General features: G+C 44.9%; 1 protein-coding gene across 8 annotated transcripts in view; it reads right to left on the bottom strand.

The window, feature by feature from the left end:
- The window catches only part of DAAM2 (dishevelled associated activator of morphogenesis 2), a 683,500-nt gene that overhangs the window by 491,913 nt on the left and 169,948 nt on the right, over positions 1-21,639 (bottom strand). For all 8 annotated transcript variants that reach the window (XM_073671724.1, XM_073671725.1, XM_073671726.1 and 5 more), the window contains exon 2: positions 2,630-2,832. In XM_073671724.1, coding sequence (XP_073527825.1) covers positions 2,630-2,797 — 168 coding nt within the window. In that variant the 5' untranslated portion in view covers positions 2,798-2,832. The remainder of the gene's footprint in view (positions 1-2,629; positions 2,833-21,639) is intronic.

Below are 21,639 nucleotides of genomic sequence, written 5' to 3'. Positions count from 1 at the left end.
GAGGCAGAAAGGTCCGGTATTAGGAGGGGCAGTCCGGCATGACGAGCAGGAGGCAGAAAGGTCCGGTATTAGGAGGGGCAGTCCGGCATGACGAGCAGGAGGCAGAAAGGTCCGGTATTAGGAGGGGCAGTCCGGCATGACGAGCAGGAGGCAGAAAGGTCCGGTATTAGGAGGGGCAGTCCGGCATGACGAGCAGGAGGCAGAAAGGTCCGGTATTAGGAGGGGCAGTCCGGCATGACGAGCAGGAGGCAGAAAGGTCCGGTATTAGGAGGGGCAGTCCGGCATGACGAGCAGGAGGCAGAAAGGTCCGGTATTAGGAGGGGCAGTCCGGCATGACGAGCAGGAGGCAGAAAGGTCCGGTATTAGGAGGGGCAGTCCGGCATGACGAGCAGGAGGCAGAAAGGTCCGGTATTAGGAGGGGCAGTCCGGCATGACGAGCACAATGTATGGAAATGACTGATACTGATAAGCAATGACAGAGAGAAGGGACATCATCATGATGCACAGTGATGTAACTAATGACATCATCATTCTTCACAGGGATATTATTAGTGATATCAGTAATGACGTTATCATTCTGCACAGTGACATCATTAATCACATCATCTTTCTTCACAGCGATATGCAAAGAGTAGAGCATCACATATTCACCATCACATTCTTCATCACGCAGCAGTCTTATCGCTAATAACATCAACATGCCAGACAGAAATATAACTGATGACATCATCATTCTGCACAGTGACATAATTAATGACATCATCATTCTGCACAGTGACATCACTACTGACATCATCATTGTAAATAAGTTATTCAGTTGTCTGAGTGTCTGGAGCAGACATGACTGCAAAATATATTTTATCTTGCGATTTCTCACAATTTTCCGGACATTCGCTTTCTCTCAGTGCAACTAAACGAAACATTTTTGTCCTCGTCCAAAGACTAAAACCTGCACAGGCCAAATCCTGCTCACAGCTGAGGGTTTGCTTCAATTGCATCTCACCCAGACAATCCTCTACATTGATACATTGTAACAAACTATCAAGAGGATTGTATGTGATGATGTCACAGTGCCGCATGATGATGTCATGATGATGTCGCCAGTGATGTCACAATGCAGTGTGATGACCTCACTACTGACATTACAGCCATAGTTTTAGTAAAACCACGATATAACCGCGTGTGTGAACACGCCCTTGGTGCAGACTGCGGTTTTCTACTTTGTGATCCATAATGTCATCTTGTCGCACAGAGTTTATCTGACGCCATCACGTCGGTTATACTGAAGCCTTCACCGTGTGATGTTTACCAGGCGTCCGATAACCCGGGCCGGGGTAAAGCCGGAGGCTCAGGTACAGCGGCGGCATTGTGCGCGGTGATACATGTGATATAACGGACCCTCCGAGCTCTGCAGGGGGACGGTGACGGCCATGTCCTGACATAAGCATTGTAGTAAGAAGCCCCGGACCCCGCAGCCGACAGACGGTCGTTAATCAGCGTTCGCCGCCATTACACCGCAAATAGGAGATTAAAGGGATCATTGACAGCAGCTGTGGACCCCGGGGAAGCCGCACACTGTGTGATCAACCCCTCCGAAGCCCCCACAATGTCCACTAATGGAGGAGCCGCCACGGGAAGAAGGCAAGGGTCAGCAAACAAGCGCCAAACAGCAGCAGAAAAGATGCCGCGACATGTGAACAGCCCCATAGATTCTCATAGGTACAAGTGATATCCCTGAAAAAAATCACATTACTCCTATGTGAAACGCTGACGTGTGAATGAGGCCTTAAGGTTAATTTACTCAGGGCGATAATTAGGGAACCAGCATTAACAGAAGAGCCCTTCCTACAAAGTCCGAGGAACCATCCATTCCCGTTCTCGGCAGCACATCGTCCTGTGGGAGCAGAACGTGCTGCCGATAAAAACCAGGTTTTATGCGCACAGAAGGATTGTGTAGACAAGCCGGGAAACGGCAGCTTGTATATCCGATTGGAGTCCGATTAACGGCCGGCATCGGCCCTTAGGCCACGTTCACACAATCAGTATTTGGTCAGTTTTTTACATCAGTATTTGTAGCCAAAACCAGGAATGGGTGAGAAATGCAGAAGCGGTGACGTGTTTCTATTATACTTTTCCTCTGATTGTTCCTCTCCTGGTTTTGGCTGCAAATACTGATGTAAAATACTGACCAAATACTGATATAAAATACTGACCAAATACTGACCGCAGCAGTTTTCCAATTTAGTCAGGAAAAAAAAAACAAGCTGTGTACATGAGATTTCTGAAATCTCACAGCTTTTGTTGGTACTGTAAAAAGCAACTTAAAATTTGCATTAAAAAAACGCAGCAGAGACGCAACGTATGAACATAGCCTAAGCCTCCCTGACGCGCGTCTGTGCCGGATTGCGCCCCCCCCCCCGCATCGCTGCGGACTAGATTCTGTTCTAGAATGATAAATTCTCTGTACAATCCACAAATCAAACGTCAGGACAAACCGAGAGCAAGGCACATAAATAACCTGCAATAGCGCCACCCACAGTCACCACTAATTGTTACCTGTGCTTGGATATGTGACTGTGATATATCTCTGGCACCAGACACAACCGCACCCACAATATCAGCCACTTACCACCAGCTCGGAGAACCTGGCGTTCAGCTCCTCCGGAGACGGGATCGGCCCTGAGAACTCCAGAAACTGGAGCGGATTATTGTCCTTGAGGTTGATCTCCGGGTGTTCGCTGCTCCCAAAGCAGCAGAGGAAACCCAATGCATGACGACTCCTCTTGCGGACAGCCATGGTCGTCGTGTACGGCGCTATCTGCTGATCATGATCTACGGGGGGGAAAAAAGAGAACGGAGACAAGTAAGAACCTCAGGCAACAAGAATCAGTCATATATATCGGTCATATATCCGTATATAATGGATCACGGTGTTTCACATGATCAAAGGCTTCCTCCAGAGTCCGTCTGTCAGTCCAGCTTCACTGCTGCCTGTACAAGGCTTAATCTGCTGCCCTGCGTGGTGCTGATCTGTACAGCAGGGGGGGACACAGAGCAGCAGAAGGCTGGATCATTGGGCAGGATCGTTGAATGCAGCTCTGGAGGCAACTGGAGGATAAGACACATTCAGAGGCGGACATATCATTGGTGCAGCCTCATATTGGTCCAAGGGGTCAGGGGGGGGGCACATCTCACAGTGCAATACAGCAGAGGGCTGGATCATTGGGCAGGATCGTTGAATGCAGCTCTGGAGGCAACTGGAGGATAAGACACATTCAGAGGCGGACATATCATTGGTGCAGCCTCATATTGGTCCAAGGGGTCAGGGGGGGGGCACATCTCACAGTGCAATACAGCAGAGGGCTGGATCATTGGGCAGGATTGTGAATACAGCTCTGGAGGTGGACATATTATTGGTGCAGCCTCATGGGGGCCCAGTGGTTCAGGGGGCCACATCCACTTCCAAAACAGGTGGAATTGTGCATTATAGCTATTGGACAGCAAAGGGCCCTATACTATTCATGCACAGGGGCCTCTCCTGTCTGTTCCCATGAGAGTCACCACCGATATGTCATCAATACTGGGCTCAGTGAGCAAGTGCAACCATCTCAGTCGTCCCATATAGTATATGTGCAAATATAAGCTGAAGCTAAACCCCTGACTTCTTACAATGGCCGCCATCGATATCTCATCTTAGCATTGAGTCCAGCAGGTCGCCCAAGTCCGAGCTCAGGGTTCAAAAATAAAATAAATGTTCAGAGTTTTCTCTGTAAGTAATTCTGTGATATTTTCTAGATGAGAGACTACAGCAGTGATCAGGAGCCCCAGCCCACAGAGCACTTCACCCCCTGACAGACAGAGGGCAGCGTGGAGTCACCATCCCCGCATCCCGCTGTCCCAGGATAAACACTTCTGATGTGGCATCAGATCCGCAGCTCGTGTAATTCATCCAATGTGTGCAGAAAATAACAGCGCTATTATAAGACGAGTCCGAGAATCTCCAGGATCACTGAACTCAACAGGAAAGAGTCAAACTATTAATAGAAGGAGAAAAAGCTGAAAGTAATCAAAACTATGAAGATTCCTCCAACATGAAGACAAATAAAAAAAGGTATAATATAATTTTCTACCAACTTCAAAAAGAAAACAAGTAATAAATATACTGAGATGTAATAACTGCACCATTAAGAGTTAAATGTTCAGGGTAAAATGGGAACAATGTATCTGCATTATATACAAAGTAACAGTATAACTGGCAGAAAGCCCAGAGCTATTCACAGATCCACAGTCACTACAATAATACTGTCCCCATAATAACACAAGGACTATTACACTGCTACTATATACAAGAATATAACTACTATAATACTGCCCCTATGTACAAGTATATAACTACTATAATACTGCCCCCTATGTACAAGAATATAACTACTATAATACTGCCCCTATGTACAAGAATATAACTACTATAATACTGCCCCTATGTACAAGAATATAACTACTATAATACTGCCCCTATGTACAAGAATATAACTACTATAATACTGCTCCTATGTACAAGAATATAACTACTATAATACTGCTCCTATGTACAAGAATATAACTACTATAATACTGCTCCTATGTACAAGAATATAACTACTATAATACTGCTCCTATGTACAAGAATATGACTACTATAATACAGCCCCCTATGTACAAGAATATAACTACTATAATACTGCTCCTATGTACAAGAATATAACTACTATAATACAGCCCCTATGTACAAGAATATAACTACTATAATACTGCTCCTATGTACAAGAATATGACTACTATAATACAGCCCCCTATGTACAAGAATATAACTACTATAATACTGCCCCCTATGTACAAGAATATAACTACTATAATACTGCTCCTATGTACATGAATATAACTACTATAATACTGCCCGCTATGTACAAGACTATAACTACTATAATACTGCTCCTATGTACAAGAATATAACTACTATAATACTGCTCCTATGTACAAGAATATAACTACTATAATACTGCCCCTATGTACAAGAATATAACTACTATAATACTGCTCCCTATGTACAAGAATATAACTACTATAATACTGCCCCTATGTACAAGAATATAACTACTATAATACTGCTCCTATGTACAAGAATATAAATACTATAATGCTGCCCCTATGTACAAGAATATAACTACTATAATACTGCCCCTATGTACAAGAATATAACTACTATAATACTGCCCCTATGTACAAGAATATAACTACTATAATACTGCCCCTATGTACAAGAATATAACTACTATAATACTGCTCCCTATGTACAAGAATATAACTACTATAATACTGCTCCTATGTACAAGAATATAACTACTATAATACTGCTCCCTATGTACAAGAATATAACTACTATAATACTACCCCCTATGTACAAGAATATAACTACTATAATACTACCCCCTATGTACAAGAATATAACTACTATAATACTACCCCCTATGTACAAGAATATAACTACTATAATACTACCCCCTATGTACAAGAATATAACTACTATAATACTACCCCCTATGTACAAGAATATAACTACTATAATACTACCCCTATGTACAAGAATATAACTACTATAATACTACCCACTATGTACAAGAATATAACTACTATAATACTGCCCCCTATGTACAAGAATATAACTACTATAATACTGCTCCTATGTATAAGAATATAACTACTATAATACTGTCCCTATGTACAAGAATATAACTACTATAATACTGCCCCCTATGTACAAGAATATAACTACTATAATACTGCCCCTATGTACAAGAATATAACTACTATAATACTGCTCCTATGTACAAGAATATAACTACTATAATACTGCCCCTATGTACAAGAATATAACTACTATAATACTGCCCCTATGTACAAGAATATAACTACTATAATACTGCCCCTATGTATAAGAATATAACTGCTATAATACTGCCCCTATGTACAAGAATATAACTACTATAATACTGCCCCTATGTACAAGAATATAACTACTATAATACTGCCCCTATGTACAAGAATATAACTACTATAATACTGCCCCTATGTACAAGAATATAACTACTATAATACTGCCCCTATGTACAAGAATATAACTACTATAATACTGCCCCTATATACAAGAATATAACTACTATAATACTGCTCCCTATGTACAAGAATATAACTACTATAATACTACCCCTTATGTACAAGAATATAACTACTATAATACTACCCCCTATGTACAAGAATATAACTACTATAATACAGCCCCCTATGTACAAGAATATAACTACTTTAATACTGCTCCTATATACAAGAATATAACTACTATAATACTGCTCCCCGTGTACAAGAATATAACTACTATAATACTACCCCCTATGTACAAGAATATAACTACTATAATACTGCCGCTATGTACAAGAATATAACTACTATAATACTGCCCCTATGTACAAGAATATAACTACTATAATACTGCCCCTATGTACAATAATATAACTACTATAATACTGCTCCTATGTACAAGAATATAACTGCTATAATACTGCCCCTATGTACAAGAATATAACTACTATAATACTGCCCCTATGTACAAGAATATAACTGCTATAATACTGCCCCTATGTACAAGAATATAACTACTATAATACTACCGCTATGTACAAGAATATAACTACTATAATACTGCTCCTATGTACAAGAATATAACTACTATAATACTGCCCCCTATGTACAAGAATATAACTACTATAATACTGCCGCTATGTACAAGAATATAACTACTATAATACTGCTCCTATGTACAAGAATATAACTACTATAATACTGCTCCTATGTACAAGAATATAACTACTATAATACTGCCCCTATGTACAAGAATATAACTACTATAATACTGCTCCTATGTACAAGAATATAACTACTATAATACTGCTCCTATGTACAAGAATATAACTACTATAATACTGCCCCCTATGTACAAGAATATAACTACTATAATACTGCCCCCTATGTACAAGAATATAACTACTATAATACTGCCCCCTATATACAAGAATATAACTACTATAATACTGCTCCCTATATACAAGAATATAACTACTATAATACTGCTCCTATGTACAAGAATATAACTACTATAATACTGCCCCCTAAATACAAGAATATAACTACTATAATACTGCTCCCTATGCACAAGAATATAACTACTATAATGCTGCCCCCTATGTACAAGAATATAACTACTATAATACTGCCCCCTAAATACAAGAATATAACTACTATAATACTGCTCCCTATGTACAAGAATATAACTACTATAATACTGCCCCCTATGCACAAGAATATAACTACTATAATACTGCCCTCTATATATAAAAATATAACTACTATAATACTGCCCCCTATGTACAAGAATATAACTACTAGAATACTGCCCCCTAAATACAAGAATATAACTCCTATAATACTGCTCCTATGTACAAGAATATAACTACTATAATACTACCCCTATGTACAAGAATATAACTACTATAATACTACATCTATGTGCAAGAATATAACTACTATAATACTGCATCTATGTGCAAGAATATAACTACTATAATACTGCTCCTATGTACAAGAATATAACTACTATAATACTACCCCTATGTACAAGAATATAACTACTATAATACTACATCTATGTGCAAGAATATAACTACTATAATACTGCATCTATGTGCAAGAATATAACTACTATAATACTGCTCCTATATAATGATTAGTCGTTTTCTCATTGTCCGGCTTTCTTTGGAGGTTTGTGGATGGGAGGTGAAGCGTCTTCGTGCGTGACTCCGCGCTCTCGTGCTCGGCAGGAGGTAATCAGTGGGAATATTCTCTGACAGTTCGGTTGATTTTACTACATGGAAACGTTGTAACGTCATTTCCTCGCATTCATGTGATCTTCATTCCCCGTCAGCCGCGCACAGATCACTATGTATGTGAAGAGACAGTAGTTACGGTATATAAAGCGCACTTGTCACGTTTGTGTTTTTTTTCGGAGCATTTCTGTAAAATATTTTATTTATTGTTTTGGTAATCGCCGATGTCTCTTTATATAAAAGTATCAAATGCTGGAAGAATGGATTCTAAAGATAAACAATCCGTCACTCCCAGCTCATAACATTGTAACAAATCCTCCAATGTGAGATTAATACTTCAGGAAATAGTTTCACCAATTGGAAGGTTTTTTTATGACTTATCGTAGGGCCAAGTTCACACGTGGCAGATTCTTCCACCACAAATCCACGGCGAATCTGCAGGAAAGTCTCCACGTTTATCCCTTGAACATTCCTGCCACTAAATCCCACAGTGGATTTTCTCTGCACCAAATCAGCCATGACTTCACAGCTTTTCCAGCCCGTTTGGACCTTCAGATCCAAACTTTTTTCATGTGGAAATAGAAACTGTGGATAAATCCAGAACTTCTCTTTGTTGGGATGAGATGATGTCAGTGACATTTCTGTACACAGCCTCCGAATTCATGCCTGACATTTTACACAATCCCTTAAAGGGCTGCTTATCATAAAGGGTCCATAAACACGTCCATCCATCCCACAACCATCAGCAGAAGGCATTATAAATCACTCACAGAGCGCACTGGAGCCTGTGATCGCGGCACATGGATCTAAGCCATTAATAAGCGATCGCCTATCCGTGTAATGATATAGTAACTAATGTAACTCCCCCTTGCACCTGGGGCCGGTAACAGAACCTGGAGGAGCTCCGCTTTTTTTCGTGATGCAATGGCTACTATGCCAGAAGTTTAGGGGGTACTGCTCCTGCTTGTCGAGACCACCCAGCTAGCAAAGAGACTTACAGGCAATGCTCTCTGGGAAAAGGTATGCAAATTTGCTGTTCTCCAAGACAAAAAGAAGCTGACTCTATAGTGCCACCTATAGGAGGCAATTGATAAGTCAATGACGCTTTAAATAGCCTTGTGCTATTAGGCCAAAGCAAAAACTCTTCCAAAAAGAAGAAACACCCATCCACAGGCAGCTGTATCTCCTCCAAAAGGAAGAGACTCACATCCACAGGCAGCTGTATCTACTCCAAAAGGAAGAGACACTCATTCACAGGCAGCTGTATCTCATCCAAAAGGAAGAGACTCACATCCACAGGCAGCTGTATCTCATCCAAAAGGAAGAGACACTCATTCACAGGCAGCTGTATCTCATCCAAAAGGAAGAGACTCACATCCACATGCAGCAGTATCTCCTCCAAAAAGAAGAGAAACTCATTCACAGGCAGCTGTATCTCCTGCAAAAGGAAGAGACTCACATCCACAGGCAGCTGTATCTCCTCCAAAAGGAAGAGACTCACATCCACAGGCAGCTGTATCTCCTCCAAAAGGAAGAGACACTCATTCACAGGCAGCTGTATCTCCTCCAAAAGGAAGAGACACTCATTCACAGGCTGCTGTATCTCCTCCAAAAGGAAGAGACACTCATTCACAGGCAGCTGTATCTCCTCCTAAAGGAAGAGGCACCCATCCACAGGCAGCTGTATCTCCTCCAAATAGAAGAAACACCCATCCACAGGCAGCTGTATCTCCTCCAAAAGGAAGAGACACTCATCCACAGGCAGCTGTATCTCCTCCAAAAGGAAGAGACACTCATCCACAGGCAGCTGTATCTCCTCCAAAAAGAAGAAACACCCATCCACAGGCAGCTGTATCTCCTCCAAAAGGAAGAGACACTCATCCACAGGCAGCTGTATCTCCTCCAAAAGGAAGAGACACTCATTCACAGGCAGCTGTATCTCCTCCAAAAGGAAGAGACACTCATTCACAGGCAGCTGTATCTCCTCCAAAAGGAAGAGACACTCATCCACAGGCAGCTGTATCTCCTCCAAAAGGAAGAGACACTCATCCACAGGCAGCTGTATCTCCTCCAAAAGGAAGAGACACTTATCCACAGGCAGCTGTATCGCCTCCAAAAGGAAGAGACACTCATTCACAGGCAGCTATATCTACTCCAAAAGGAAGAGACACTCATTCACAGGCAGCTGTATCTCCTCCAAAAGGAAGAGACACTCATTCACAGGCAGCTGTATCTCCTCCAAAAGGAAGAGACTCACATCCACAGGCAGCTGTATCTCCTCCAAAAGGAAGAGACACTCATCCACAGGCAGCTGTATCTCCTCCAAAAGGAAGAGACTCACATCCACAGGCAGCTGTATCTCCTCCAAAAGGAAGAGACACTCATCCACAGGCAGCTGTATCTCCTCCAAAAGGAAGAGACTCACATCCACAGGCAGCTGTATCTCCTCCAAAAGGAAGAGACACTCATCCACAGGCAGCTGTATCTCCTCCAAAAGGAAGAGACTCACATCCACAGGCAGCTGCATCTCCTCCAAAAGGAAGAGACACTCATTCACAGGCAGCTGTATCTCCTCCTAAAACAAGAGACACCTATCCACATGCAGCTGTATGTCCACCAAAAATAAATTAATTTTCTTACAGTTTAGTGGATCATTCGACTTTTTGCGCTAAAATCATGAACCACGTGCCATTTTAAAGAATTTGGCAGGGAAGGCATCAACAAATACCACAAGACAAAAAAGAATAGGAACTTAGAAATAAAACACAAATGACGAATTGGGCCCTAATTGAAACTGAAGATAAGTAAATGTAGCAGTGTGTGGAGACATGACCTCACCTGGACCTCCCCGTCCTCGGCTGCGCTCACCTCCTCTCCCTCCACACCTGCTGCTTATTCTCACTGAGTCATCAATCAGATTTCATACCCGCTGATCCAGCCCTTATAACAACGCCAATGTGAAATGACATTATCTCATCGAGTTGCGCTCCCACCACAGCCCTGATGTCACCATGCACAGGTCACCTCCTGGCACAAGAGCCAAAGCCTAAACATCAGGGCAAAAAGGGGCAGAAGCCCAAGGACCACCACCACTTATAGCCCTAGTCCAGTCTAAACTCCCCCCCAGGGCTCATGATATCATTTTATCTGGCAGTGGCATTATGTATAGCATATATGGAAGTAGCACTTGGACACTATATAGAACTGTATTTTAGGGACTATATGGCACTGTTATATAGGCAACATATGGCTCTCATATCTGGAGACTATGTGCCGCTGTGCACACTACATAAGCCACCAGCTACACAAAGTATCACGTATTCTTTAGCCACTTTACGGTTTCATTAGCTAGCTCTCAGTTATTTGAGAATGTTTTGGTATTATGGCGGCATTACTTGGGCACTGTATGGCGGTTATTTTATCACACTATATTGCACTGTTTAGCAGACAGAAATTGCATGCTGCTTTCAAGCCGTCATTGTTATATATCATGCGGTGGCATAACCAGGGCACTTCCAAAACTGGTATTTAGGAGCTGTATGGCACTGTAATATAGGCACAATATGGCACTACTGTGTGCACAGTATGTGTTCTGCTTACATGCAGCCACTGTACGGCGTTATACTTTATAGAATGGCATTACCTTTGCAGTGTGTATAACCGTTATTTAGTAATTGTACGACCGTTACATAGGTAACACATCTGGTACTACTATGTGGAGCGTGCATACTGCTGCTATGTGCACAACATAAACCCGCAGACGCACAACGTGTAGTGCCGTTATCTGACGACTTATGTATTTTGCCAATTTCTGGTTTTATATTTGGTTTTATAGATGGCATTACCGATGCACTATGAAGGCAGACACTGTATGGAGTATTAGGGAGCCGTATGATGCCGTTACTTCCCGCTGTAGCATGTATTCTTTTGGCACTGTATGGTGGTATTGTACGAACAGGACCATTCTTTACATGTTTCTTTGTTACTACTTTTCAAATGAAAGTTCTGTAAAGGAAACGTTTCTTCTATATCTAAACAAAGGAGCTTTTCAGAATACGGCCGTGTGGGACTTTCAGTGCCGCCACCCTGACACCTTCCATAAAAATAGGCTATACAGAAGACTTTTCCATGGCGTCTCGTAAACACCTCCAAGCCTGAAGGGGTTAAGAGACTTCTCTTCTTGCACGGTGTAATTCTCCTATGACAGCAGCACTTACATGAGGTAAGACCCCACATCCCTCCAAGAACAATCATTTATTCAGCTCAGAGGCTCATACACTTCAATAACGCTCGCTCCCTGCCAGCGGCCGCCGAACAGATGATTCATGGGAAATACTGAGCAGGACATGATGATCCATTAGGGGTGAAGTAACAAAAATGTATCCCGGAGATAAACCTGACATCACTAACATCACCGGAGCAAATAATGGTGTCTAGAACTTGAGAGAATTTAAAGGGATAAAGCGCATCTCCCCCAAACGCTAATATGTAACAATACCCAGCTCAGCGATTATCACAGTCATTCCACCATTTCTAGACCATGCTCAATTTCACAGTAACGACACATTATTCATTGAAATATTACTAGGTTTAATCTGGGGGGGCGCTGTTGCATTGACGTCTATGGCATGGGACAGTGGTTAAAGATGGTATTGCAAGTAAAAAAAAAAAAAAGATTCAAAATGGGATGATTTCCGAAAATTACAGGTTGTCCCATCAATATTATTTGAGCTGCTGATTTGGGGTATTTCATAGAGGATGTCAGCTCCGGGGCGGCCATAAGTAAAAGGCAATCTTGAGTGCAATTATGGGACACGCGCAGGATAAGAAATATGACATCACGTGGCAAACTCCATCCTAAAGCCCCTGCTGTGGAGCTGTCCCTTTAAGTGGTTATGAGAACCATACCTGCTATACTAGAGACTCCCTCGCCATACAGCACAGACTTGTCTTAGTTTTTTTTTTGCAATTCAGACAACAGGAATCAAAGACAAGTGGAAGATATGAGACGTATAGGGTGAGGGGCAGATATGAGACGTATAGGGTGAGGGGCAGATATGAGACGTATAGGGTGAGGGGCAGATATGAGACGTATAGGGTGAGGGGCAGATATGAGACGTATAGGGTGAGGGGCAGATATGAGACGTATAGGGTGAGGGGCAGATATGAGACGTATAGGGTGAGGGGCAGATATGAGACGTATAGGGTGAGGGGCAGATATGAGACGTATAGGGTGAGGGGCAGATATGAGACGTATAGGGTGAGGGGCAGATATGAGACGTATAGGGTGAGGGGCAGATATGAGACATATAGGGTGAGGGGCAGATATGAGACGTATAGGGTGAGGCGCAGATATGAGACGTATAGGGTGAGGGGCAGATATGAGACGTATAGGGTGAGGCGCAGATATGAGACGTATAGGGTGAGGGGCAGATATGAGACGTATAGGGTGAGGGGCAGATATGAGACGTATAGGGTGAGGGGCAGATATGAGACGTATAGGGTGAGGGGCAGATATGAGACGTATAGGGTGAGGGGCAGATATGAGACGTATAGGGTGAGGGGCAGATATGAGACGTATAGGGTGAGGGGCAGATATGAGACGTATAGGGTGAGGGGTAGATGCGAGATGTATAGGGTGAGGGGCAGATACGAGACGTATAGGGTGAGGGGCAGATATGAGACGTATAGGGTGAGGGGCAGATATGAGACGTATAGGGTGAGGGGCAGATGCGAGACGTATAGGGTGAGGGGCAGATATGAGACGTATAGGGTGAGGGGCAGATATGAGACGTATAGGGTGAGGGGCAGATATGAGACGCATAGGGTGAGGGGCAGATATGAGACGCATAGGGTGAGGGGCAGATATGAGACGCATAGGGTGAGGGGCAGATACGAGACGTATAGGGTGAGGGGCAGATATGAGACGCATAGGGTGAGGCGCAGATATGAGACGTATAGAGTGAGGGGCAGATATGAGACGTATAGGGTGAGGGGCAGATATGAGACGCATAGGGTGAGGGGCAGATACGAGACGCATAGGGTGAGGGGCAGATACGAGACGTATAGGGTGAGGGGCAGATATGAGACGTATAGGGTGAGGGGCAGATATGAGACGTATAGGGTGAGGGGCAGATATGAGACGCATAGGGTGAGGGGCAGATATGAGACGTATAGGGTGAGGGGCAGATACGAGACGTATAGGGTGAGGGGCAGATATGAGATGCATAGGGTGAGGGGCAGATATGAGACGTATAGGGTGAGGGGCAGATATGAGACGTATAGGGTGAGGGGCAGATACGAGACGTATAGGGTGAGGGGCAGATATGAGACGCATAGGGTGAGGGGCAGATATGAGACGCATAGGGTGAGGGGCAGATATGAGACGTATAGGGTGAGGGGCAGATATGAGACGTATAGGGTGAGGGGCAGATACGAGACGTATAGGGTGAGGGGCAGATACGAGACGCATAGGGTGAGGGGCAGATATGAGACGCATAGGGTGAGGGGCAGATATGAGACGTATAGGGTGAGGGGCAGATATGAGACGTATAGGGTGAGGGGCAGATGCGAGATGTATAGGGTGAGGGGCAGATACGAGACGTATAGGGTGAGGGGCAGATATGAGACGTATAGGGTGAGGGGCAGATATGAGACGTATAGGGTGAGGGGCAGATATGAGACGTATAGGGTGAGGGGCAGATATGAGACGTATAGGGTGAGGGGCAGATATGAGACGTATAGGGTGAGGGGCAGATATGAGACGTATAGGGTGAGGGGCAGATATGAGACGTATAGGGTGAGGGGCAGATATGAGACGCATAGGGTGAGGGGCAGATATGAGACGTATAGGGTGAGGGGCAGATATGAGACGTATAGGGTGAGGGGCAGATATGAGACGCATAGGGTGAGGGGCAGATATGAGACGTATAGGGTGAGGGGCAGATATGAGACGTATAGGGTGAGGGGCAGATATGAGACGTATAGGGTGAGGGGCAGATATGAGACGCATAGGGTGAGGGGCAGATATGAGACGTATAGGGTGAGGGGCAGATATGAGACGCATAGGGTGAGGGGCAGATATGAGACGTATAGGGTGAGGGGCAGATATGAGACGTATAGGGTGAGGGGCAGATATGAGACGCATAGGGTGAGGCGCAGATATGAGACGTATAGAGTGAGGGGCAGATATGAGACGTATAGGGTGAGGGGCAGATATGAGACGCATAGGGTGAGGGGCAGATATGAGACGTATAGGGTGAGGGGCAGATATGAGACGTATAGGGTGAGGGGCAGATATGAGACGTATAGGGTGAGGGGCAGATATGAGACGTATAGAGTGAGGGGCAGATATGAGACGTATAGGGTGAGGGGCAGATATGAGACGCATAGGGTGAGGGGCAGATATGAGACGTATAGGGTGAGGGGCAGATATGAGACGTATAGGGTGAGGGGCAGATATGAGACGTATAGGGTGAGGCGCAGATATGAGACGTATAGGGTGAGGGGCAGATATGAGACGTATAGGGTGAGGGGCAGATATGAGACGTATAGGGTGAGGGGCTGATCCAGGGAGGGCGCAGCTGGACGTTCCGCGTTTCCTTTGGCGCCGGATTCGCGTCTTCCAGGGACAGAGAAGGAGATTGTGCAGATTGTGAGCGGCAGCTCAGTGCCCCGGACAGGAGCTTTATTATCGGGGTCCTGGGTGGTCCGCGGCTCAGACTTGTCCATGAGGAGTTCAGGCCGGGGAAATTCTTCATGGATTCTACAGCGTGAAGCCCCCAATGTTTACACACGAGACCCCATAATCTGCACGTGATGTTGTTCTAAGCTGCGGGGCCGAAAGCCATATGGGGGGGCGCCATATGGGGGGGGCGCGATTTATGGGGCTCACGGGAGAATATTGTACAGGAATTAATGTCCCGTTATATCACCTCAGCAGCAATTACCCATCTGGGCCTCAGATACACGGTATCCACACTGTATCCACACTGTATCCAAGCAATAGCTAATGTTTACATCTGTCCTGAGCTTCAGATTTATCACCTCAACCTGAAAACTGAGAAACATCAGGTGGAAAATCCACTGATCCTCCCCGAACCCCGGAGCAACGGCGAGAGGCTGAGATACACGGCTCAGCAGACTGTATCACACAGGAGAGGATTAGATACACGGCTCAGCAGACTGTATCATACAGGATAGGATTAGATACACGGCTCAGCAGACAGTATCACACAGGATAGGATTAGATACACGGCTCAGCAGACAGTATCACACAGGATAGGATTAGATACACGGCTCAGCAGACAGTATCATACAGGAGAGGATTAGATACACGGCTCAGCAGACAGTATCACACAGGAAAGGATTAGATACACGGCTCAGCAGACAGTATCATACAGGAGAGGATTAGATACACGGCTCAGCAGACAGTATCATACAGGATAGGATTAGATACACGGCTCAGCAGACAGTATCACACAGGAGAGGATTAGATACACGGCTCAGCAGACAGTATCATACAGGATAGGATTAGATACACAGCTCAGCAGACAGTATCACACAGGAAAGGATTAGATACACGGCTCAGCAGACAGTATCACACAGGAGAGGATTAGATACACGGCTCAGCAGACAGTATCACACAGGAGAGGATTAGATACACGGCTCAGCAGACAGTATCACACAGGAGAGGATTAGATACACGGCTCAGCACACAGTATCACACATGATAGGATTAGATACACAGCTCAGCAGAGAGTATCATACAGGATAGGATTAGATACACGGCTCAGCAGACAGTATCATACAGGATAGGATTAGATACACGGCTCAGCAGACAGTATCACACAGGAGAGGATTAGATACACGGCTCAGCAGACAGTATCACACAGGAGAGGATTAGATACACGGCTCAGCACACAGTATCATACAGGATAGGATTAGATACACGGCTCAGCAGAGAGTATCATACAGGATAGGATTAGATACACGGCTCAGCAGACAGTATCATACAGGATAGGATTAGATACACGGCTCAGCAGACAGTATCATACAGGATAGGATTAGATACACGGCTCAGCAGACAGTATCATACAGGAGAGGATTAGATACACGGCTCAGCAGACAGTATCACACAGGAGAGGATTAGATACACAGCTCAGCAGACTGTATCACACAGGAGAGACTGAGATACACAGCTCAGCAGACAGTATCACACAGGAGAGGATTAGATACACGGCTCAGCAGACAGTATCACACAGGATAGGATTAGATACACAGCTCAGCAGACAGTATCACACAGGATAGGATTAGATACACGGCTCAGCAGACAGTATCACACAGGAGAGGATTAGATACACAGCTCAGCAGACAGTATCACACAGGATAGGATTAGATACACGGCTCAGCAGACAGTATCACACAGGAGAGGATTAGATACACAGCTCAGCAGTCAGTATCACACAGGATAGGATTAGGTACACGGCTCAGCAGACAGTATCACACAGGACAGGATTAGATACACAGCTCAGCAGTCAGTATCACACAGGAGAGGATTAGATACACAGCTCAGCAGACAGTATCATACAGGATAGGATTAGATACACGGCTCAGCAGACAGTATCACACAGGAGAGGATTAGATACACAGCTCAGCAGACAGTATCACACAGGAGAGGATTAGATACACGGCTCAGCAGACAGTATCACACAGGAGAGGATTAGATACACAGCTCAGCAGACTGTATCACACAGGAGAGGATTAGATACACAGCTCAGCAGACAGTATCACACAGGATAGGATTAGATACACGGCTCAGCAGACAGTATCACACAGGAGAGGATTAGATACACAGCTCAGCACACAGTATCACACAGGAGAGGCTGAGATACACGGCTCAGCAGACAGTATCACACAGGATAGGATTAGATACACGGCTCAGCAGACAGTATCACACAGGATAGGATTAGATACACAGCTCAGCAGACTGTATCACACAGGAGAGGATTAGATACACAGCTCAGCAGACAGTATCACACAGGATAGGATTAGATACACAGCTCAGCACACAGTATCACACAGGAGAGGCTGAGATACACGGCTCAGCAGACAGTATCACACAGGATAGGATTAGATACACAGCTCAGCAGACAGTATCACACAGGATAGGATTAGATACACAGCTCAGCAGACAGTATCACACAGGATAGGATTAGATACACGGCTCAGCAGACAGTATCACACAGGATAGGATTAGATACACAGCTCAGCAGACTGTATCACACAGGAGAGGATTAGATACACGGCTCAGCAGACAGTATCACACAGGAGAGGATTAGATACACAGCTCAGCACACAGTATCACACAGGATAGGATTAGATACACAGCTCAGCAGACTGTATCACACAGGATAGGATTAGATACACGGCTCAGCAGACAGTATCACACAGGATAGGATTAGATACACGGCTCAGCAGACAGTATCACACAGGAGAGGATTAGATACACAGCTCAGCAGACAGTATCACACAGGAGAGGCTGAGATACACGGCTCAGCAGACAGTATCACACAGGATAGGATTAGATACACAGCTCAGCAGACTGTATCACACAGGAGAGGATTAGATACATAGCTCAGCAGACTGTATCACACAGGAGAGGATTAGATACACGGCTCAGCAGACAGTATCACACAGAATGGGATTAGATACACGGCTCAGGAGACAGTATCACACAGGAGAGGATTAGATACACAGCTCAGCACACAGTATCATACAGAAGAGGATTAGATACACGGCTCAGCAGACAGTATCACACAGGAGAGGATTAGATACACAGCTCAGCAGACAGTATCACACAGGATAGGATTAGATACACAGCTCAGCAGACTGTATCACACAGGAGAGGATTAGATACACAGCTCAGCAGACAGTATCACACAGGATAGGATTATATACACAGCTCAGCAGACAGTATCACACAGGAGAGGCTGAGATACACGGCTCAGCAGACAGTATCACACAGGATAGGATTAGATACACGGCTCAGCAGACAGTATCACACAGGAGAGGATTAGATACACAGCTCAGCAGACAGTATCACACAGGATAGGATTAGATACACGGCTCAGCAGACAGTATCACACAGGAGAGGATTAGATACACAGCTCAGCAGACAGTATCACACAGGATAGGATTAGATACACGGCTCAGCAGACAGTATCACACAGGAGAGGATTAGATACACGGCTCAGCAGACAGTATCACACAGGATAGGATTAGATACACGGCTCAGCAGACAGTATCACACAGGAGAGGATTAGATACACAGCTCAGCAGACAGTATCACACAGGATAGGATTAGATACACGGCTCAGCAGACAGTATCACACAGGAGAGGCTGAGATACACGGCTCAGCAGACAGTATCACACAGGATAGGATTAGATACACGGCTCAGCAGACAGTATCACACAGGATAGGATTAGATACACGGCTCAGCAGACAGTATCACACAGGAGAGGATTAGATACAGGGCTCAGCAGACAGTATCACACAGGATAGGATTAGATACACAGCTCAGCAGACAGTATCACACAGGAGAGGATTAGATACACGGCTCAGCAGACAGTATCACACAGGAGAGGCTGAGATACACGGCTCAGCAGACAGTATCACACAGGATGGGATTAGATACACGGCTCAGCAGACAGTATCACACAGGAGAGGATTAGATACACGGCTCAGCAGACAGTATCACACAGGAGAGGATTAGATACACGGCTCAGCAGACTGTATCACACAGGAGAGGCTGAGATACACGGCTCAGCAGACAGTATCACACAGGATAGGATTAGATACACGGCTCAGCAGACAGTATCACACAGGATAGGATTAGATACACGGCTCAGCAGACAGTATCACACAGGATAGGATTAGATACACGGCTCAGCAGACAGTATCACACAGGAGAGGATTAGATACACAGCTCAGCAGACAGTATCACACAGGATAGGGTTAGATACACGGCTCAGCAGACAGTATCACACAGGAGAGGCTGAGATACACGGCTCAGCAGACAGTATCACACAGGATAGGATTAGATACACGGCTCAGCAGACAGTATCACACAGGAGAGGATTAGATACACGGCTCAGCAGACTGTATCACACAGGAGAGGCTGAGATACACGGCTCAGCAGACAGTATCACACAGGATAGGATTAGATACACGGCTCAGCAGACAGTATCACACAGGATAGGATTAGATACACGGCTCAGCAGACAGTATCACACAGGATAGGATTAGATACACGGCTCAGCAGACAGTATCACACAGGAGAGGATTAGATACACAGCTCAGCAGACAGTATCACACAGGATAGGGTTAGATACACGGCTCAGCAGACAGTATCACACAGGAGAGGCTGAGATACACGGCTCAGCAGACAGTATCACACAGGATAGGATTAGATACACGGCTCAGCAGACAGTATCACACAGGAGAGGCTGAGATACACGGCTCAGCAGACAGTATCACACAGGATAGGATTAGATACACGGCTCAGCAGACAGTATCACACAGGAGAGGATTAGATACACAGCTCAGCAGACAGTATCACACAGGAGAGGCTGAGATACACGGCTCAGCAGACAGTATCACACAGGATGGGATTAGATACACGGCTCAGCAGACAGTATCACACAGGAGAGGATTAGATACACGGCTCAGCAGACTGTATCACACAGGAGAGGCTGAGATACACGGCTCAGCAGACAGTATCACACAGGATAGGATTAGATACACGGCTCAGCAGACAGTATCACACAGGATAGGATTAGATACACGGCTCAGCAGACAGCATCACACAGGATAGGGTTAGATACACAGCTCAGCAGACAGTATCACACAGGATAGGATTAGATACACAGCTCAGCAGACAGTATCACACATGATGGGATTAGATACACAGCTCAGCAGACAGTATCACACAGGATAGGATTAGATACACAGCTCAGCAGACAGTATCATACAGGATAGGGTTAGATACACAGCTCAGCAGACAGTATCACACAGGATAGGATTAGATACACGGCTCAGCAGACAGTATCACACAGGAGAGGATTAGATACATGGCTCAGTAGACAGTATCACACAGGAGAGGATTAGATACAGGGCTCAGCAGACAGTATCACACAGGAGAGGATTAGATACACGGCTCAGCAGACTGTATCACACAGGATAGGATTAGATACACGGCTCAGCAGACAGTATCACACAGGAGAGGATTAGATACAGGGCTCAGCAGACAGTATCACACAGGAGAGGCTGAGATACACGGCTCAGCAGACAGTATCACACAGGATAGGATTAGATACACGGCTCAGCAGACAGTATCACACAGGAGAGGATTAGATACACGGCTCAGCAGACAGTATCACACAGGAGAGGATTAGATACACAGCTCAGCAGACAGTATCATACAGGAGAGGATTAGATACACAGCTCAGCAGACAGTATCACACAGGGTAGGATTAGATACACAGCTCAGCAGACAGTATCACACAGGATAGGATTAGATACACGGCTCAGCAGACAGTATCACACAGGATAGGATTAGATACACGACTCAGCAGACAGTATCACACAGGATAGGATTAGATACCCGGCTCAGCAGACAGTATCACACAGGATAGGATTAGATACACGGCTCAGCAGACAGT

The sequence above is a fragment of the Phyllobates terribilis genome, unplaced genomic scaffold (genome assembly GCF_046119375.1).
Source record: "Phyllobates terribilis strain yellow unplaced genomic scaffold, ASM4611937v1 Scaffold_3__8_contigs__length_932513732, whole genome shotgun sequence".
Classification (NCBI taxonomy): domain Eukaryota; kingdom Metazoa; phylum Chordata; class Amphibia; order Anura; family Dendrobatidae; genus Phyllobates; species Phyllobates terribilis.
Note: the sequence above shows the minus strand (reverse complement) of the source record. Positions and strands in the feature narration are given on the sequence as shown.